Here is an 18,447-nt window from a genome sequence, read left to right as displayed (position 1 = left end):
GTACATTCTTCTTAATCCTACTGTTTTATGAACTGATTAATAAGACTTTTTGCTCCAAGACCACAAATCCAAAGCAAAAACCTAAAATACAGTTGTATTGAGTCAAGTGGCAAACACCAGAGTTTCCCATACTGTTGCTGGAAATCATTTGCCATTAAACACCACTTGTTTGATTTTGTCAAATTTTATATAATATTAGAAAAACAAATTAAAGATGACAATTTTACTGTAAAGTCCCACATCTGCATGTTCAAAATAATGATGAGCAGAGCTCTCATGCTCCAAGCATTATTTCTTAATCATGATTTTATTCCACTGAGAAAAGAAAATTGGTGCTATTTCACATAATTTAAATAATCTAATCTACTTCCCAGATAAAATTGTTAACAAATCATTGATTTAATCTCAAGTGTCCAATAGACCTCTTAAACTCTGATGCAAATTATCTATTCTGCTAATTAAAACAAATGAATTTAATAAAAGAGAATGGTACAATAATTAGAAGTAATACAAACTACAGGCTGCTTTGATCTAGAACATGCACTCTTTAATTCTTATGTGGCTAGGTGTTCCCACAGACACATCCCAGCTCTAAATTCTCATTATATTCCTGTCTTTAAAAAAAAAATTGTTTTCAACACGTTACTGCAGTGTTTGTTCAAGTTGCTGTTTTCAATCACAGCATTACAAACTCACACCACAGAGCCACAAATTCTTGTCTGAGCAGCAAGATTCAGCTGCACATACAGTTTTTGCAAGCAGCTCTTATCGAGAAACAGGACATTCTGCTCACTATAAAACCTCAGTGCAAAACTGTAAACAGTAATTGTGATTCTGATGGCCAACTTGGTGACTCCTAAAGCATTCATCTGTAAAACGCAAAAGATTTCAACTTGCTTGGCAGCAAATCAGAACAGATTTGACAAACTGATTTGGGTTTAATGTGGTGACGCCTCACTGAGAAGGATTCATTTTCATGAAAGGCAGCTTGGAGATGCCCTACGCAGTTCCCTCCAGGCCACTGAAAAGTCCATGGCATCAGCCTCTTCCTCCTCTTCCTCTCCTTCTTACCTCAAGGGGATGAGCGGCCTTTGATATCCTCCTCCTCTCCCATTTCAAGACTTGAGATTTCCCTTTTGGATAACCAGTGATAAGAAGAAAACAAAATTGCAGACTCCACAGAAATACCCCAACTGCACGTATGATGATTATATTTCTTCCTTTACCCCTTTCCCAGAAGATCCAGGATCCCCAGCTGAGAGTTTGATACGAAGATGTTCAGAATCCTTAATATCTGTGTATATCTGTAGCATATAATATTGCTGTGTTTTAGATATGGCTACCTCTGTGAACACGATGGCCCATCTCACTGTGTGTATATAACTGGCAAACACTTGTTATTCCTAGGAAATGTGAACATGTAATTTATTTAATAGACAGGAAAAAGGAAGAGATTAAAAAGGAACTGTTGGTCATAAGCCCAATCATGGGAAGCAGAAATACACCATAGCTGGGAGAAACGGAAACACATCTGAGCTAGGGTTTGATTCCCCATAATTACTGACATAGACCAATGAGGAAACGAACTGGGGAGGCACAGGTTCTGATTTGATCCATTTTCAAAGCCCACACTGTGGGCTTTAACAATGCAGAAAGAGATCACATTAAGCTAGAACACCTGGCACAACTAGTCATACAGCATTAGAAGCATAAATCCAGATATATTAGCTCTTATCTAAGTGTACCCAGTAGCACCCTGCAGCTGGCACCAACGCTTTGTGATCTCACATCCACTTCTATGGAAAAGAGATCTGATAATGGCAGAGTAGTATAGTAATGCTTCTGCTTCTGCTAAAAGCATGATAGAAAAGAATCTCATCCTACATGGCTTAGAATAAAAGCCCACCTGACTGTAGGTTTTTCCCTTCTCACAAACACACACACTACGGGGCAGTAGGCCATCTTTGCATTGTTTGAAGCCAGTGGCCGTTCGGTGTGACTGCACTTGTTGGTTGGTTGATGAAGATTAAAATGAATCTGATAGCAAACCAATCTCAGGTTTACATTGCCCAGTAAGATTCTCAGCACAGTCCGGATGGCCATGCTGCTTAACAAAGGTGGGTCATGATTACTTAACTTATTAGAAAGTGGAATTAGTGATGATCATTCATTCTGCCTTCCCCAAAGAAGGTGGAACATGGTTGCATTACACCACGAGAAGCGGAACCCAAACCTCTTTGCTGCTCGTACCACCCATGTTGAAGAGAAGCACAACGTCCTGCAGGGTGGAGTGTTTATGCTGCCCTTTATTATGCTGCCTTATGCTGCCATTATGTGATGAATTAGTGTACTTGTTTGGTTACACGAGTAACTAATGCACTTCTATAAATGGATTTTTTTTAAAGCATTTGAGACACGAAATCTGTGAGGCGAAGTGCACAGAGCGTAAGACACAGCTAATGCTGCTTTCTTTGCCTCACTGGGAAGTTCGATCAGCTTTACACTGGGTAACTATGTGTCAGGTTGAATGCTTTTCCTCCTCACACCCCCATTGCACATATTTTCCTCTAAACCATTAAGCAAGTTTTCCAGTGCCGTGATTTTATTTGGGTTTAATAGCTAAGGGATGGAAGAGTTGTAATTACACATGGGAAGCATGCTAGGGGATAGAAAGATCGGAGAGAGCGAGAGCTGGAACAGCTTCGCCAGACAAGCGAGCGACAGGACAACGAACACACCAAGGGAAGTTTCAAGCACTTCTAGCCGCAAGAACACATTCCCATTTCCCCCACCTTTCCTGCTGAGCGTTGCCAGTTAGCAGCAAGCGCTCGGGAAGCCAGGCTTGCTCAATACAAACAAAAAATGCGCTAAAAGCGAGGCCGATGTCCCCTCCTGGCCCCGGCCGCGGCCCGAGGAGCCCCATCCTTCACACACGAGCGCCATCTCGTGGGCCTGCCCGGAACGCCAGCACGGTTCAACCCGGCTGCTCCGAGGGCAAATGGCCGTTTCTGCATCCCAGAGACAGACTGGGGCCCTCAGGGCTGGCAGGGCTCGCCTCTGGGTCTGGACGTTCTGCGGTCCTCCTCGCGCACGCATGCTGGGGACATCTGGATGGAAACTGTAGTGGATTTATGGGTGTATTGATGGGAGACAGCACAGCTCCAGAGCCACACGGTTCCCTCTTCTAAGGGTGTTATCATCATTTTGAATCCTTTGTTACTAAATACTGGATCATGTAAAGATATTTCACTCAGTCTAAGTAGAACATCTGTTTCAAAGATCTATTAATTGCTTCCCATCTCAAGTGAACTGATAATAGAGACCACTGTGGAAGATTAAAAGCTAACCGTAATAAACTGCATTGGCTAGGAAAGCAAAATTTAAAAACATTTGAGATTGAAATGATATTAAATACAATTATGCAAAGCTTAAAAACCAACATCTTCTGTAACAGCAGAAATTTGTCTGTGATTAAGGAATGCCGCATGTGGGAACGCACATAACTAACTTGTCTGCCTTCCAGAGCACTCTCCATGCTCCCTCTGGCACAAAGAGGAGCTTCCACAACTCAGGAGGTAGCAGGACTCACACGGCTGCGTGAATGGCTTGCACAGTTCTGCAGACACCCAACAAGCCCAGCTAGCTGGTCTGTTTTTTCACACTATTCATATGTTGTGAAGAGCAAAAGGCACAGCGGAGATGCTCACTGTTTACAATTTCCTTGTAGCTAAGTACATCAGAGCTATTCAAAAGAAGTTATTTGCAACCCTTGATAAGAGCAAGGACTGCTCATTAGAAGATGGGCAATTACGAGAAAAATGAGAGAACTGAATGTTTGTGTGTGGTCCTAACGAAAGTCCATGGGAGAGTTTGCCTCAAGACATTAAGAAATCTGTGCAGATGAGCTTACTTCTAAAGCCATAAGAGCCAAGGAGGAATTGACTGGATACATTTATTTAATCTTGCCTCTCATTTTTACAACACCAGCTGGAGGAACACAGGGAGCCAGCTAAGCCAGAGATTCAGAGTGGAAAGAGCATCTCTGGATTAAGTGGCTGGAAATACATTTGGGGTATTACTGTTCCAAATGGAGTTGTTTGCTTGAAGATAATTATTTTTTCTCAACACCAGCTTTAAGGCTATTGTACAAGCCAACAAGCATTCTCCAACCGCAGTTTCACTTCCCATCCCTCCACACAGAATCAACATTTATTGTCTGTAAACACCACTACCCACTGTGCCAGAGGACTCTGAGGAATTTTTACCAAGATTACTGCTTGGAAAACACCTAAACTAAATACAAGAAACATGCAGGCAAAAATTTCACAAGACCCCAGTTTCTCACTGAAATCTACATTCTTCTAGGCTCCACAGGTAGCACTTTTTCTCAGCTTTCTGGGGATGATCAGAATCCAAACATTGGAACAGTGATCCCTGTGGCAAATGCATTTCCTTGAAGAGGAAACCATTACTCCAAACTTTATGTGGTGCATTAGACAGAGCATATAGGCAGAGAGGGCAGAGCCATAGCTGACCCTACCGCAGCACCAAGTTGGATGACTGTACACCATTGACCATATTTTGATATTCTTATTAAGGCAAAGTAGAACAAGAGGTAACGGTCATATATTATGCTAGGGGATGTTCAGGTCAGATACTGGGGAAAAATTCTTCTCCAATAAAAGTACATTGCATTGGAATGGGCAACCCCAGAAGGTGGTGGAGTTACTGTCCCTGAAGGTGTTCAAAAAACATGAAGATGGGGTACTGACGGATGTGGATAGAAGGCATGGTGAGCTTGGGTGGACAGTTAGACTGGATAATCTTAGAGGTATTTTCCAAAGTAGTGAATAAAGGTGGAACATTCTTTCAGAGATATGTGAGTATGATCATAAAGGAAATCCAAGCTGGTCACTCTCAACTACATTTCTACCTGTTATGGCTTTATCAAACAACTTTCTGAAAGACAATTGCTCCTACTAAAAATGAGAAATATGAAACAGCACACTTATGGTAACATCAGCAAAATATCTGCATAGTCTGCAGTATAACCACTCAGACAGCAGTTCATCACATGGCTAACATTCCAAAGTTCAGATCATGCAGACTGTACTAGCAAGGAAAAACATTATCTAAATGCCAACGTTGTACAGCACTGACAACATTGTCTGTCCAAATGTCCTGTTTTTATTCTTTGTGGCTTGCCACCATCCCTCAGAAAGCCCCATAGCTCTGTTAGCTGAGGAGTCAGGGTGGAGATTAAAGAGGCTCTGACATGAGCAGCAGACTTGAGTCTTTAAAATCAGGTTTACGGGGTAGATCTCACCTGGATGAGGGCATGAGTCGATTCTCTGATCTTGCATACTGAGATTTCTTCGAGCTAATTCTGCTAAAGGGGCACTGACCTTCTCCGTCCTGCTGAAACACCCCACTCTGGCTCAGTAAAGGCGTCTAAGGAAGAAATAGATGTCCAACAGCCATCACCTGGCAGCATATGAGCAATGCCAAAAGGCACAATAAGCCTTTCTGCAGCCTGAAGGCAAAAAAGAGACAACGTTTAGCTTCAGAGGCCCCTGATCCCAACAGGAAAAACAGCAATGGAAAAAACAGCACAACTTGTGTAAGCAGGACAGGCTGCTTTGGAGCCCAATTAAACTGTCCTAGTAAACTCAAAGTGCCCTTATAAAAGAGTAAATAAAATAAATGGAAATGCACTTTCGCCCTACCAGTGTATAAACAAAAAGTAAGCGCTAAGGAAGCACCAGCATGGTGGCAGATTTTCAAAAAGCTGGTGGCAGGAAACTCTCTTCTGCCACCCAGATTCATATAAAGCCTTCTCAGCACAGGTAAAGTTTCCCGGACTGGACAGACCTGGTTAAAAAGAAGCCTTCATTTTCTGTTACTTTAAATCTCTGCCCTGGGGACATGGCACCCTGACCCTTGCTGCATAACCTGTCTGGAAGTTATAGCAGTAAGTCTCTGCTCTCAAGCTGAGACCAAGCTTTTAGAGCACAAAGTGGATGTGTTCACACGTGCAGGAGCTTCACAGCTCACACGCCATCCCTCAGCCACCTGGAAGCACGTGGGTTGACTGCATGCATTTTTCCCGTAGATCATGGAACACCCATGCAGTTTAACAGAGACAGAATTGACATGGCTCTGCAGATCCCCACCAGGTGTCTGTGGACTCCAGAGGTGGAATGTCTGCAGAATTTCATGGAATGATCTGCAGCAATTCAAAGCAGCCCAAAGAAGTTAATGGAGATTTATATGACTGCAATGCAACGGGAGTGCGACTGTGCTCTTTCTTGAGAAAGAGGGGCCAGGATGAAAGACAGCTGCTGAGCAGTCCTAACACATTTGAGCCTGAGCACTGTCTAGGATACATAAATCAAGGTGCAATGCTTGCATCAGTTTCTATTCAGATGAAGAAAGGCTTATGGTCTTCATAAAATTAAGCTGTTTTAAAACAAAATTAAATTATCCTCATCAGCAGTTACAGAGTTTACATATAGAAATCAAACAAAACTGAGCAAGCTGGGTGAGTCAGAACCAAAGTGGAAGCTATAGAGAATGTTTCTTCCTTCTTCAGCATCCTACTCCTCCCTGGTGCTGCTCAAAGGTTTTTGTTTGCCTTTCCCACGTCTCTTATCTGTGCATCCAGATACGAAGTGTCTCACAATATGCTATCGCTTGAATATTTGCATTCATCAGGGAGAGAACTTTCATTAATAAGAATTCAATTATTTGGAAAAGCTTCCTGCTTGTTGAGCATTAACCTCCTCAGTTCTCATCCAGCAGAAATTTTACTATCCACATACCTCATTTGGCTCATAAAACACAAAATAGATGGTTTGTGCGACTCAGGAGTAAAGGACTTCAGAGCAACGAGCATGAAAAGTGGAGCCTGCCACAGGCATCTGTGGAACAGTAGGAAGTTATGGCAAGCCTGTGAATGGTAGCACTGTCTGAGGTTCCCCGTGGGAATGCGATTAAATTAACAGCACATTCCGATTAATCACTGTTTTATTCTGGAAATTTTCCTCCCAGCCACCCAACAGGTACCTTGTAATGCAGAGCTGCAACTCACGGGGGTCATTCGACAGCAGCAGGCTTGCCTTTATGGTGAGGTGTTCTGCTTTTGGAGCTTGTTCTTTGAGTGTATCAAAGTGCTGACTTCCACATGAAGACTGAAAATATGGGGCAAATTGTTCTTCCAAAGTTGATTTGGTGTTTGCCCTGTCATTTATGCAAAAAGAATATTATTTGAAGTATTCCATTCTTTGGTTGTTGACCATGTTTTCTGCTCTCATTATCAGCTCTTCAGCAAAACCAAGAGAGTTTCTTCTGATATTTTGTTACAACAGGTTCCCTGCTGGATCACAATTAGAAGGGACAGACCAGCTCATATTTCAAGTTTCAGTAAAGTTCTTTATAAGTTTTAATCATAATGAAATAATCTGGCTGATGCTTTATGCCTTGCCTTCAGTATCATTGCTAAGTGAGCAGCATACTTAGTCAACGAGAGGTGATTTTGTGAGTAACTTGCAGTGGACCTAAGTACATGCCAGTTCTGTGTGCCTCCATTAAATGGATTAATTTGGTATTTATGCTGCTAAGAGCTGAGGCTCAGGATGCCAGAACAGGTAGGAACAAAATGAAAATTTCCTCCAAGATAATTAAAGCATTTCCCTCTGTCTCCTCAATTAAACCAAGCAACTAAATGAAATAAAGCAACCTGAAGATGAAAATGCCAACCAAAGTGTTCTAGTTTTCATCAAAGCTGTAAGTAATCTCTCAATCAGGTTATGCCATATAAATACCAGTAGCATACATTCTGCTTCCCAGTCCACAACAATTCCCTTCTCCAAATCCTTCTTTAGCGGTGGAGAGAGCTGCAAAGCTCCCTATTCTGATGCCTTCCACTAGATCAACAATGCTGTAACCTACAGTCTCAGCCTCACCAGATCTCAGCTTTTGCAACGATCTAGCATCAGTGAACATACTCTGTTATACACCCTATCTGCCTGCCCTCGTTGTCCTAAGCCGTGTTGCATGCCCTGCAGCTGGTGTGGGCCCTTTGCACGAGCAGCCCTGAGGCAGGAAGCACCTGGGGGTTCCCACCTGCAGGGATGGTGGAGAGGGGTTGCTGCTGCCCTAAGTGGAAATGCAGAATTAGCCCGTATCCTGGCTCCTGGTGGGAAAGTGTTTCACTAATCAGAACAATACTTTCCACCCTGCGGTGTCTCACAGACCTTTACACTCGCATCTGCAAAACACAGAGAAATTCTCCTGTCATTCTCATAACAAAGTCAAAATACAGAAATTGTTTTTAAATCTTGAGGGGTTTTTGTTGTTGTTGTTTTGCTTTTTTTTTTTTAAACAAGGGAGAGTACTCTAGCGTGAGTAGAAATGCTCTCTCAGTTCAGCACAGAGTGCTACAGGAATGGCTGTAGCAGAATTTCATCTCATTAGGGTAAAGCTGCATTTCCAGGATGTTCTGGGGCGGATGGAGAGCTGAGATGAGTCTGATCAAAAGTTTTTGTCATACAACACTAGCTTCTATTCCTATTCCAAACTGCAGAGAAAGAGGAGGACAATGACAAGAACTTTTGGGCATCTCATAATCCTAATTCCTCCAAAACATAAAGAAATGAAAGCAAACAGAGCAACAACACAGGGAAGGAGACTGAAAGTATGACACAGAGCTACTGCAGTCGGGTGTGGACAAACAGAGGCAAAGGGTCCTGCTATCCCTAGCATTAATAATGCACTTCTAGTTTTACTGTTTATATTCATTTTATCTAAGAAGAAAATATTTTGTTTTGAAAATGTTCTTATTATAATTCGTAGGATTATGTATAACAATAGAACACTTTGCATTGCAGAGGATAACAGACTAATCTCTCCTACAGGGATAACATTCCTTGCCAAGAGATCTAGAAAACAAAGCACTGAACTTCTTAGCAATTATTAAAAACAAACAAGGATGGTACACCACAGTTTGAAAGGCCATAGCATGTATAGAAGGATTTAGAAATCAATCACACAGAGAAGATGGGAAATGAGGTTAAGGAGTTTGAACAATAACAGAAATATTTCTGACAGGCAAATAATGAAGGCTACAATAGAAACATCTTATCATATAGGATGAAAAGTCATACTCTGGAAAGCGAAAGAAAGGTAAGAAGCTAGGAGAAACAGTGAAACATTATAAGGGAAATAGAATGAGATAAAGATTCATTGTTTGGACAAGAAATTAAATATCAATGCAGCAAAAGATCAAAAATTATGGATTCAGGGAAGGTAAGTTGATCAAAAATTTTGCTTGTATTCTCTCAAATCATTCTGAGCTGGAATACCTAGCCTCCCTTTTATAGGATAGGATATATGTTTATCTGGGAAACCCTGCATAGTTTGCCCACTTTTTCTTTTATCCAGGGCTCGCAAGGCAATTAGAACAGCTCCCAGCTTCTACTGGCAATTTTTCCTTCTTGAAAGAAATGAAATTTAAGACTGAGAGAGACTAAGGAGGGATACTATTTAGTGATTTATAAACACTTATGTAACAACTTACTTATCATCAATTAAATCCTCATAGTGTGCCACAGAGTATCTATGTAAGAAAGTAGAAAAATATATCTATAGAAACAGAATGGAATAATCATTAGCATGACTGTCCCCGATTGCACCTAATTCTTTCAGAAAAGAAAAGCGCTTTTAGAACTACATTATTTTAGACAAACATGGTGTTTTAAATACCTGGTAAGTAAACCCAAACCTAAAATTTCATGCAAGCAAAATGCTGGTGTCACATCTGCTGGCTCCACACACACAAGCACACACACACACACAAAAGGACGAAAATTCCCCAAAGACCTCAAGCTTTCCAGTGTCTCATTTGCATTAATCACTCCATGCATTCAAACATGTGCTCCTACTTTAATGTTGGATAATTACTGTTATGATAATCAAAACATCATTTAGTGAACCCAGCATATCATGTTGTAAATAACATAAGGATAATATTAGAAGCGGATAATTTAACCTGACATATGAAGACTTGCTCTCATTCATTGAAATGAAAATTTCTTCACAGCATGTTAAGTATGTAACACTGTAGCTGTATGGAAAAAGTTCAGTTTTGAAAAAAAAATCTATAGAAACCTATGCCAAAAAGCACATTTTTAGATTTCAGTAAATTAGATTTTTTTTTTTTACTAAATTATTTAGTGTTATTTAGTAAAATTGTGTGTCCATTAGATTCCACGGCTTGCCACTCAGAATCTGCACAGTTCTGTGATGACAGCTGGAGCATGCCCAGCAGAAGGAAGATGGTGAGCTGGCCACAACCAGCAAGGAGACATCTGGGAGCCCCATCATGTTAACTCAGTGAGTAATCAGTTTCACCACGGGTCAGTTCCTCATCGTAACCATCAAAGTTTACCACTTTTAACAGTGCAGCTGAGTGGTGGGCAGCATGGACGGAGATTGAACAAGGCACGGCAGTGGCTCTGCTAGACAAACAAGAAGAAGCATGCAGGCTGCAAGTCAGAGTCCTGCAGTAAAAGAGGAAGTGCAAAGGCTAGTAAACATCCCTTTAAATGGCTGAAGGGTTTTGACAGGAGCTCACTCTGTGCTTGCCTTGTTTTCCCAAGCCAGCATGAAAGAGAGGAAAAGAGGGCCTACAAACCTTAGCAGAGCTCATTAAAGATTCAGGTATTCAAATAAGTTTCGGGTCCATTATTAAATAGAGTTACTCTGTCTGTGCGAATTGCTCCTTTGGCAATTTGCATAGTAATTCCAGCATTCCCAAACCCTCAGCAGTTCCTACAGAAAAAGGGAGGTAAAAAGAAAAGGCCTTTCACAAATACAAGACATGAGCTCTTAACTGCAAAAATACGCTCACCACCAGTACACAAAAATATTGGAGAAAGTTCAATTGAAAGGCTCAGATGGAAAATCTGGCAGGTGTCTGGAAAATAAAACATGAAAGAGAGATTGGGGACTGGCAGAATTTTTTTTTAAAGGTGCTGGTGCCCAGTTTTGGCAAAACTAGAGGAAGGAACAATTGCTTGCTATGAGCAGTTTTGGTTGATCTTCAACTAGAATAACTCACCTCCCCAAATTTGTCCAGGCCACTGAAGAAAGCATATCCATTGGGGGTACCTGAACCTGATAACACTAACTCAAATAGAGAACAGGGCCTGCATTTAGGAAACATGCATCTGTACCAGAAAATAAGAAAGAACTCTATGGACATTTTAGGCACATCCAAAAATATGTGGTTTTTCTACCATATAACACAAAGACTACCTCACACTTAGCGTGATTGGGATCTGCTTGAGTCAAGGTTTATCGCCTTGTGCCCAAGCCAGCCAGACACTAAAAGCCTGTGACTAAACTGAGAAAAAGGTAGCCCTGCAAGCTCTATTTTCTTACGGTGAATGGCTCGCGTTGAATCATCTGCTTGGGCCAAATAATGCCTGCACAAGTTGCAAGATAATGAGTTAAGCTCCACCAATGGAAGGCACAAACCTTCGAAGTGTGTTGGGGAAAACATCGAAATGAATGAAGCGAGGTTTGTTGCCTCCCACAGCAGCTACACAGAAGCTGGTCTGTTTGGGGAAGGCACGGCGCCTTTGAGTGCAGGGTGCCCTGCCCACAACACTGGTCACCTGCTGGGAGCCTGCATTGAGCCGGGCTACATTATAATTGGATTTTCCGAAGGCACTGCATTAGCATTTTCCATGATCTCACCCTTATTAGCCAAATAGCTAATCGGAGTCGCGCTCTTACACTGTTTGCTAGTTAAGCGATCCACTGCTATACTGTCTGCAAGCCAACTGCAAATTCACACAGCGATAAAAACTCCTCTTTATCTAGCAGGCAGGGAGTTTGTTCTGGGGCTAGTCTTGCAATTAAAACTCTAATTTTCAATAGATCGTGAAAAAGCAATTTCTCTCCAGTGCTCAGTTCACTTGGCGCTTCGCTTAGGCTCTTCCCAGTTCTTTACTGTAAGTTAGGAAAGCTTTTCTTTAATCAGCATAGGCAAGAGCAGCATTGCAGTAAAATTTAACAATAGAAAAGTTCTTTCCCATGGACTCTTCCCTAGTGTGTCTAAAATCAAACTCGCAACATGTTTCATCCTATATGGTTATTATTTAAATGCCTGTGTATGTTGATGGGAATTAAAGTATCTGTTCTAAATGCAGAAATGACACACAAACCTTCTCTAGCTGATTCCTCTCTGTCTACATATAGATCAATAATCTGCTTGAGTAAGAATTTCAACTCATATTAACTACTTCTTGATAGCAGGAAAGCACACAGGACATCTCATATGGCTCCTGGCACTAAGTCCCCACTTATTCCTTTAGATGGGGTCCCAGCAGCTTGGGGTACCTCCTTCACCAAGAGCCTGAAGGGAAGAGGCAGTCTGGCAAGTGGGTTACGAGGCAGTACTTGATGAACAGGCATTGACCGGAGTTTTAGAAAAGTCTCATAGTCGTAATACAATTTTGTTTAGAAATCCAGGCTTTATTCTCTGATTGGAAGTCACATGACAATGTTCAGATTCATTGCAGGGGGATTCTTTGCAAGAAGTCTTTGGAAATATAAATCTGCTTTCACTGTGAAGTTAAGCTCATGAAATACTTACACAAAAACTATACAGATACAAATAAGTATGAATAGAAAAAGAATTATTGTTTTGAAAGGAGGGCTGGCCTGGACTCAGAATGGGAATAGGCACCATGTGCCTGGCCTTACATCAATGGCACCTGATTCCAATTGCACATGTTAAAACAGTGAAGTGCATTTCCTTTTTTACACACAACCAAGAAAACCTACAGAATTCAAGATGGTACCATAAACAAATCATTCCCAGGAATCAAATAAAAACAATTACAATCGTTAAACAGAAAGAATCACAACGCTATAGAGCTGGAAACTCTTGAATTCAAACCAGATGCAACTGTCTTCCAAAGCCCCAGCAACAGCTCCATCTTTTATCACAAGGCTTCTTAACAAATAGCCTGCACAAACAGCATTTTCAGAACAAAGGGCATTAACGCTTCCCAGTGGAGTTTTAAGTGGATCGTGAGGATCTCTAGCCTGAACAATCAGCTTTTCTATTGTCCTCACAGGGATTTCACAAGGCATAAATAACATGCCTGAAGAGATAAGGAGCTGGGACCCAAAAAAAAAAAAACACCAAAAGAAAAACAGAACAAAACCAAATAATGAAATTGCAAGACTAGCTTGCAGTCTTGGGTGTACACATCTTCAGGTCAAAGGCTGTCAGTGATGGGCTCCTTTCTCTGATGATGAATCTGCAAAAGTAAATCAATAGCATGATTCTGACACTGAGAAATCCAATCTGCTAATGATTCATTTATCTCAATGTTTTCTCTCCTCCCCTTCCCTTGGAGCCAATATCACACATCCTTACAAGCCAGTAATCAACCCAATACAAATAATAGTGAGCATGAAGAAGCAAAGGAGTGTGGGGACATACTGCAGTGCACCAGCATTCTCTATCTAGTCCTGAATAATCATGGTACAGTGCAATTCGGAGGTTCTATTAACCTCCATTCCCTATATAAAACCCTTCTAGATCTCTAAAAAGAGCAACTGACATTCAGCAGTGCTCATTAGGTGTACATTAACAGTAGGTGCACCCAAGAGAGTAGGTAAGTACAAAAGTACAACAGAGAGAAGAATTCAGTAATAATACAACTGTTAAGTAGGTGTCTGCACTTTGGATGTGTTTATCAGTAACTCATTCAAGCTAGGAAAACAAAAAATGATCAGAGAAAGGAAATGTACTATGGCCAATGTAATATGTCCTTCCTTCCTGAAGCTTCAAAAGATTCTTGAAATGCTGTAACTTGTTGCTAGTAGCACATACACTGGTGCTCACACCACTTCGCTTACAAGAGAAATATTAGGAGTGAAATACCTCTAACAGGGATTTGAATTTGCCTAGGAGAATTGCTCTGCAGCTACTATGCAGTAACCCCATCTTTCATGTCTGAACACATGGGGTTGATGATATCCAAATGCAGATGAAAGAAAGTTAACCAAAGTATCCACATCTGTGACAAGGCACAGCACCACACAAATCATTGATTTTGGCTAAATTTTTCCTTTCAGGTATTATCAGAGCTAAAATTCACGTTCCTTGTTCAGAAAAGCCAGGAAATGCAACCATTAGCAGATTGGTTCTTTGTACATATTTAAGGTAGACAGAAAGAAATACAAATATATAAATATAAATATTTGTGCATTATGTGCACGTAAGATAAATCAATAATTTACAGTTCATCCATCCAGTGGAATATTGTACTCTTCTACCACATAGGGAACACCTCAGCTTTTGAAGCAAAACCTTTTCCAAAGAAAACAATTTGATGAAAATGTGAAACACTGACTCTTTGGCCTTGAGCCTCTGACTTGCATTTTGAGAGTTCCAGGCAGCTCTGGTCCATCACTGCACAAAAGCCTCTTCTGCTCCCAGCCCCAAGGTCACATAACAGCATGGCACCAACAGTCTGCCATAGAAATGAGTGTAGAGGAAGACCAAAAGCTTCCATGATTCGGCAGCAAGAGCAAGATGTCCAGTCTGGTCCTACTTTTCCAGCATCCTCTTTTCTGCTCACATGACTCCATGAAGATAGAACACAAATCCTTCCCCAGTCAGAACAGGGTCAGGTAGTATCTCTGGGCAGAGATGCAAATAAACCTTACAGATATGCAGCGGAGTAATTTCATACACATAGCCCCCTGCAACAGCAAGGATGATGAAACACAACTTTTCTACCAAGCACCATCTTTCAAAAACTTCACACCAAATTTAATATCCAACGTCCACTGAAAGCAAAACAAGATCTAGATAAATCACAATATGGTGTTCAATAGAAATGAAATTATATCCAGAGATATACAGATATATATACTGTTTCTCTTCACATTAGACACTTTCGGATTGTACTGTAGAAAATTAAAAATTTTTCTGTGATCTCTATCTCAAACTGACTTCAAAAAGAAATACTTCTCATGTTTTTGATGTTAAATCTTAGAGGGGTACAGAGTGGTCTTTTCTTTATATTGCAGCAGCAAAACTCAAGTTGTATCAGTGAAAATCCTGGAAATAATCACGTATACACACCCGAGGGAGGGCAAGCTGTTAATTAAATAACTGTCTTGACTTTTCTAATGAAATGTATGCACTGAAGACAGGGTAAATACCAACAGTGTTTCTTTCTTTTTTTTTTTTTTTTTCCCTCTCCAGGAAAATTAAGATGTCAGTTAATTGACTTTTGTTCTGTTTTTCGTTGAAGATCTCCGCAAATAAATTTTTCCATTTCACATTTTTCCCCTCCCTGCAGATGCCATTATTTTCAATGGAAAACCCCACACTTCCCCCCTCTTCTTCCAATTAGCTGTAATTATAACAACATTAGCCGCAAAGTAGGTACCCTTGAGGCCAAAATCTGGAAAGCAGCGCAGTGCAGAGGGGAACAGGAGATGATATTATAATGAAAGTAAGTGGACATATCAAGCTGCTACACGTACTCTTTTGGGCATCACTAGGGCTTCACAGGTTGGTTTCTGCTTTCCAAGGAATGCCAGTTGCCTCGCTAAGAGCTGCCTGTGCCCAGCATAACTGGATCCAAAACTAAAATGTACAGTTTAGGTGAAAGAAATCCAGTAGTTGTATCAAACGGGGGCAATTGGGGTTCTCAAACATGTATTGAGACTCTTTCTGCCAAGAAAACAAATACAGTAACATTAACTTTGGATGTGAAGAAATCAGTATGTGCCAGCAGTTGTGGCATTGCTCAGAGTAGGCTTTGTGCTATAAACCTCTTTTCCAGACAATTTTCCATTAAAAACTGAGTTCGGGGAAAATGTCCAAATATTAGTCTTTTTTTTTTTTTTTTTTTCTTCCCTAAACTGCCTTTTCAATGTTACGCAGTTGGATAAGGAAGGAAGTCAACACTATTTGCCAAAAAAAGTGACATTAAATGCACTTGCTGGAATTCTTTCTGCCTTGCTCCCTAGAAAGGAGGGGAAAAAAAAGGGGAAACTTGTTCCAACAATTCTGAGTGACAAAGCACAGATATTTAGGAGCTAATGTCCCTCTGAAAGCAGCACAGCTGGCAGAACAAGGCTGAGCTGGAAGGATTTAAGCACGCTGTAAGAGCAGGATTTCCAAAGAGTGAAGAACTGGGGATGGGATCATCCCAGAGGCAGACAGGAGAAGTTAACTTCTCAGAAACCCATTGCTCATGCAATGAGTCATCTCTCTTCTTCCTTAGCCTCTTCCTTAACCTCTACCCACCTCCTACCATTTATCATTACACACTGCCCTTCTCTCTTTATTGTGACCCTCAAGCAAATAGCCTCACATTTTTGGAAGCGAAGTGATTTGTCCTAACCCTGCCCTGCAAACCATGAACGCCCATTACTTAATAGCCTAGTCTCTACTACCACCCATCTATGGGGCATGGCAAGGCACAGAGTGCTCCTGCCTAATTCCCCATGCAGCCTGCCTTCAGATGGAGTGTTTCATGTTTGGGAAGAGAAGGAGAAGACATCTTTGTTCTTACAGACAAGCTGTGCTCTGATATGAGTCATCTGACTTGTTTTGAGCTGTTCAACAACACGTGCAACGTGAAACTTCTGGGATACTAGTAGGAAGAAAAAGCAAGGAAATCAGATCTGTAAGTTTGGATACAGTCCACATGCTCCTCTTTGCAAATGTCTGTTGAATATTTCTGGATTCGGCTTGGATCCCAACCTTTCTGGAAGTTATATTTTATGTGGTAAGTAAATCTTCACTGTTCCACGCAACCCCTCACAGGTCAAAGAGTCTCCAAGCTCCTATGATTACCAATGGCAGTACCATCTTTCTTAATATATGAGGCCCACTGAAACTGTTTCTAAGGTCTCAAAGGCCTGAATGGTACTTTGATAATATTTAACTAAATGCTCTATTGCCAGAAATTTATTTATATGAAGCAAGTTTAGTAGTCAATACAAAGTAGTCTAAAGAAAAAAAATGTCAGCTTACAACAGCACAGATGCCTCTATCACAAATACTTGCAGAAAAGGTAAATTCATTTCAGGACAGATTTGCACCCTAATGCAACTATTTCTGATCCACTAAGCAGACAGCTTTTAGAGACACCAAAGCTAACATAAACCACCTCTTCCTCTACCTTTGTTTGGCAGTGTCTTTAGGCTTTTTTGTTTGTTTGTTTGTTTGTTTTTGGTAGACCACTACAAGTATTACTAGCCAGGACTCTTTCTTACTCTTTTTTGCAGGACAATTTATCCCAAGAAGTTCTTCCTCCTCTTTCTGACTTTACTGTAGGATGTCTCATTTCTCTCATTTCAACATAGCAAATGCAGTTCAATTGCAGCTTGCCTCACTTGGGCTTCCTCTTCCTACCCCATATCGATTTCTGCCCTTAAATTCCTGAGGTCTTGAGGTTTTTCCACCCTCCCTTTCTTATCTGGGAGTTCTAGATTTTAGTTGTTTTTCTTTAAAGTCTTCCATTTCCCCTGATTCATTTCCTCAGCCAGGAGATGCACATATATTGTCTCTTGCTACTTTAAGAGCTCTTTATGGCTACAATCACTATAGTTTGAAACATTCATTGCTTTGTCCTTTCAGATTGACTGTCATTTTCCTTGGGGAAGCATTAACTTTTATTAAAGAAAGCATTTCAAAAATAGCCGTGGGCATCTGTGAATAAAAATGGATTAAGTAATTTAAATCCTGATTACTGAATCAAAAATATAGAGAGGCCACATATTATTCTCAGTAGCTAGTCTTGGACAACATCATGTCTATAACAGTCAATAGCTTTTGTTTTACCTATTCAGACACATAGGGAGATCAAAATTTTAAGTACTCATAAATGTATACCAAGATTACTAGTTGTGCTTGGTCACATCCAGATACTCATACCTGCTTGCACACACGCCAGCCTTCAAATTCTCATGCTCTACACAAACAAAGGCAGGTGCAAGACACTTGAGAACACTGTTGCATTAGGCTTTGAACTCTGTGTTCAAGGTCACACTGCTGTCATTTCAAGGCTGAGAACTAGTCTCCCAAGCCGCAGCACCCACTCTCACTGTACAGTAACTTCATCTTACTGCAAAGCCTACAGACCCTTCTTTTCACCCAGATTAAATCCATAAATGGTGCACAGATAGGAGCACCTCTATCTATTCTGTATCACAGAGCTAGTTACTGCCAGCACAGACACTCTCAGATTTGAGAGGCGTTTAAAACTGGGTTGGAGTTTTTTTTTACAGCATGTCATTGAAAAGATCTGTCTTCTGATTCACCTCATTTGTCTTCAGTTCTAATGCCACAATCTGTGAAACATACTTAGTAATTATTTCTCAAAGAAAAAATACCAGTAT

The 18,447-nt window shown here is 40.9% G+C and overlaps 1 protein-coding gene across 6 annotated transcripts in view; it reads right to left on the bottom strand.

Annotated features, from left to right (window-relative positions):
• Positions 1-4,384: 4,384 nt before the first annotated feature.
• The window catches only part of TNIP3 (TNFAIP3 interacting protein 3), an 85,530-nt gene continuing 71,467 nt past the window's right edge, over positions 4,385-18,447 (bottom strand). For 3 of the 6 annotated variants that reach the window (XR_007376221.1, XR_007376222.1, XR_007376223.1), the window contains 2 exons: positions 7,066-7,239; positions 4,385-5,533 (listed from right to left, as the gene is read on the bottom strand). Coding sequence is in view for 3 of the 6 variants with exons in the window: in XM_048941282.1 (XP_048797239.1) it covers positions 7,165-7,239 (75 nt within the window). In the remaining 3 variants the exon portion in view is untranslated. Of the gene's footprint in view, positions 5,534-7,065; positions 7,240-12,450; positions 13,335-18,447 lie in introns of those variants that run through there. The other 3 variants (XM_048941283.1, XM_048941285.1, XM_048941282.1) reach the window with 2 other exon arrangements.

Source organism: Lagopus muta, chromosome 4, assembly GCF_023343835.1.
Source record: "Lagopus muta isolate bLagMut1 chromosome 4, bLagMut1 primary, whole genome shotgun sequence".
NCBI classification, from domain to species: domain Eukaryota; kingdom Metazoa; phylum Chordata; class Aves; order Galliformes; family Phasianidae; genus Lagopus; species Lagopus muta.
Note: the sequence above shows the minus strand (reverse complement) of the source record. Positions and strands in the feature narration are given on the sequence as shown.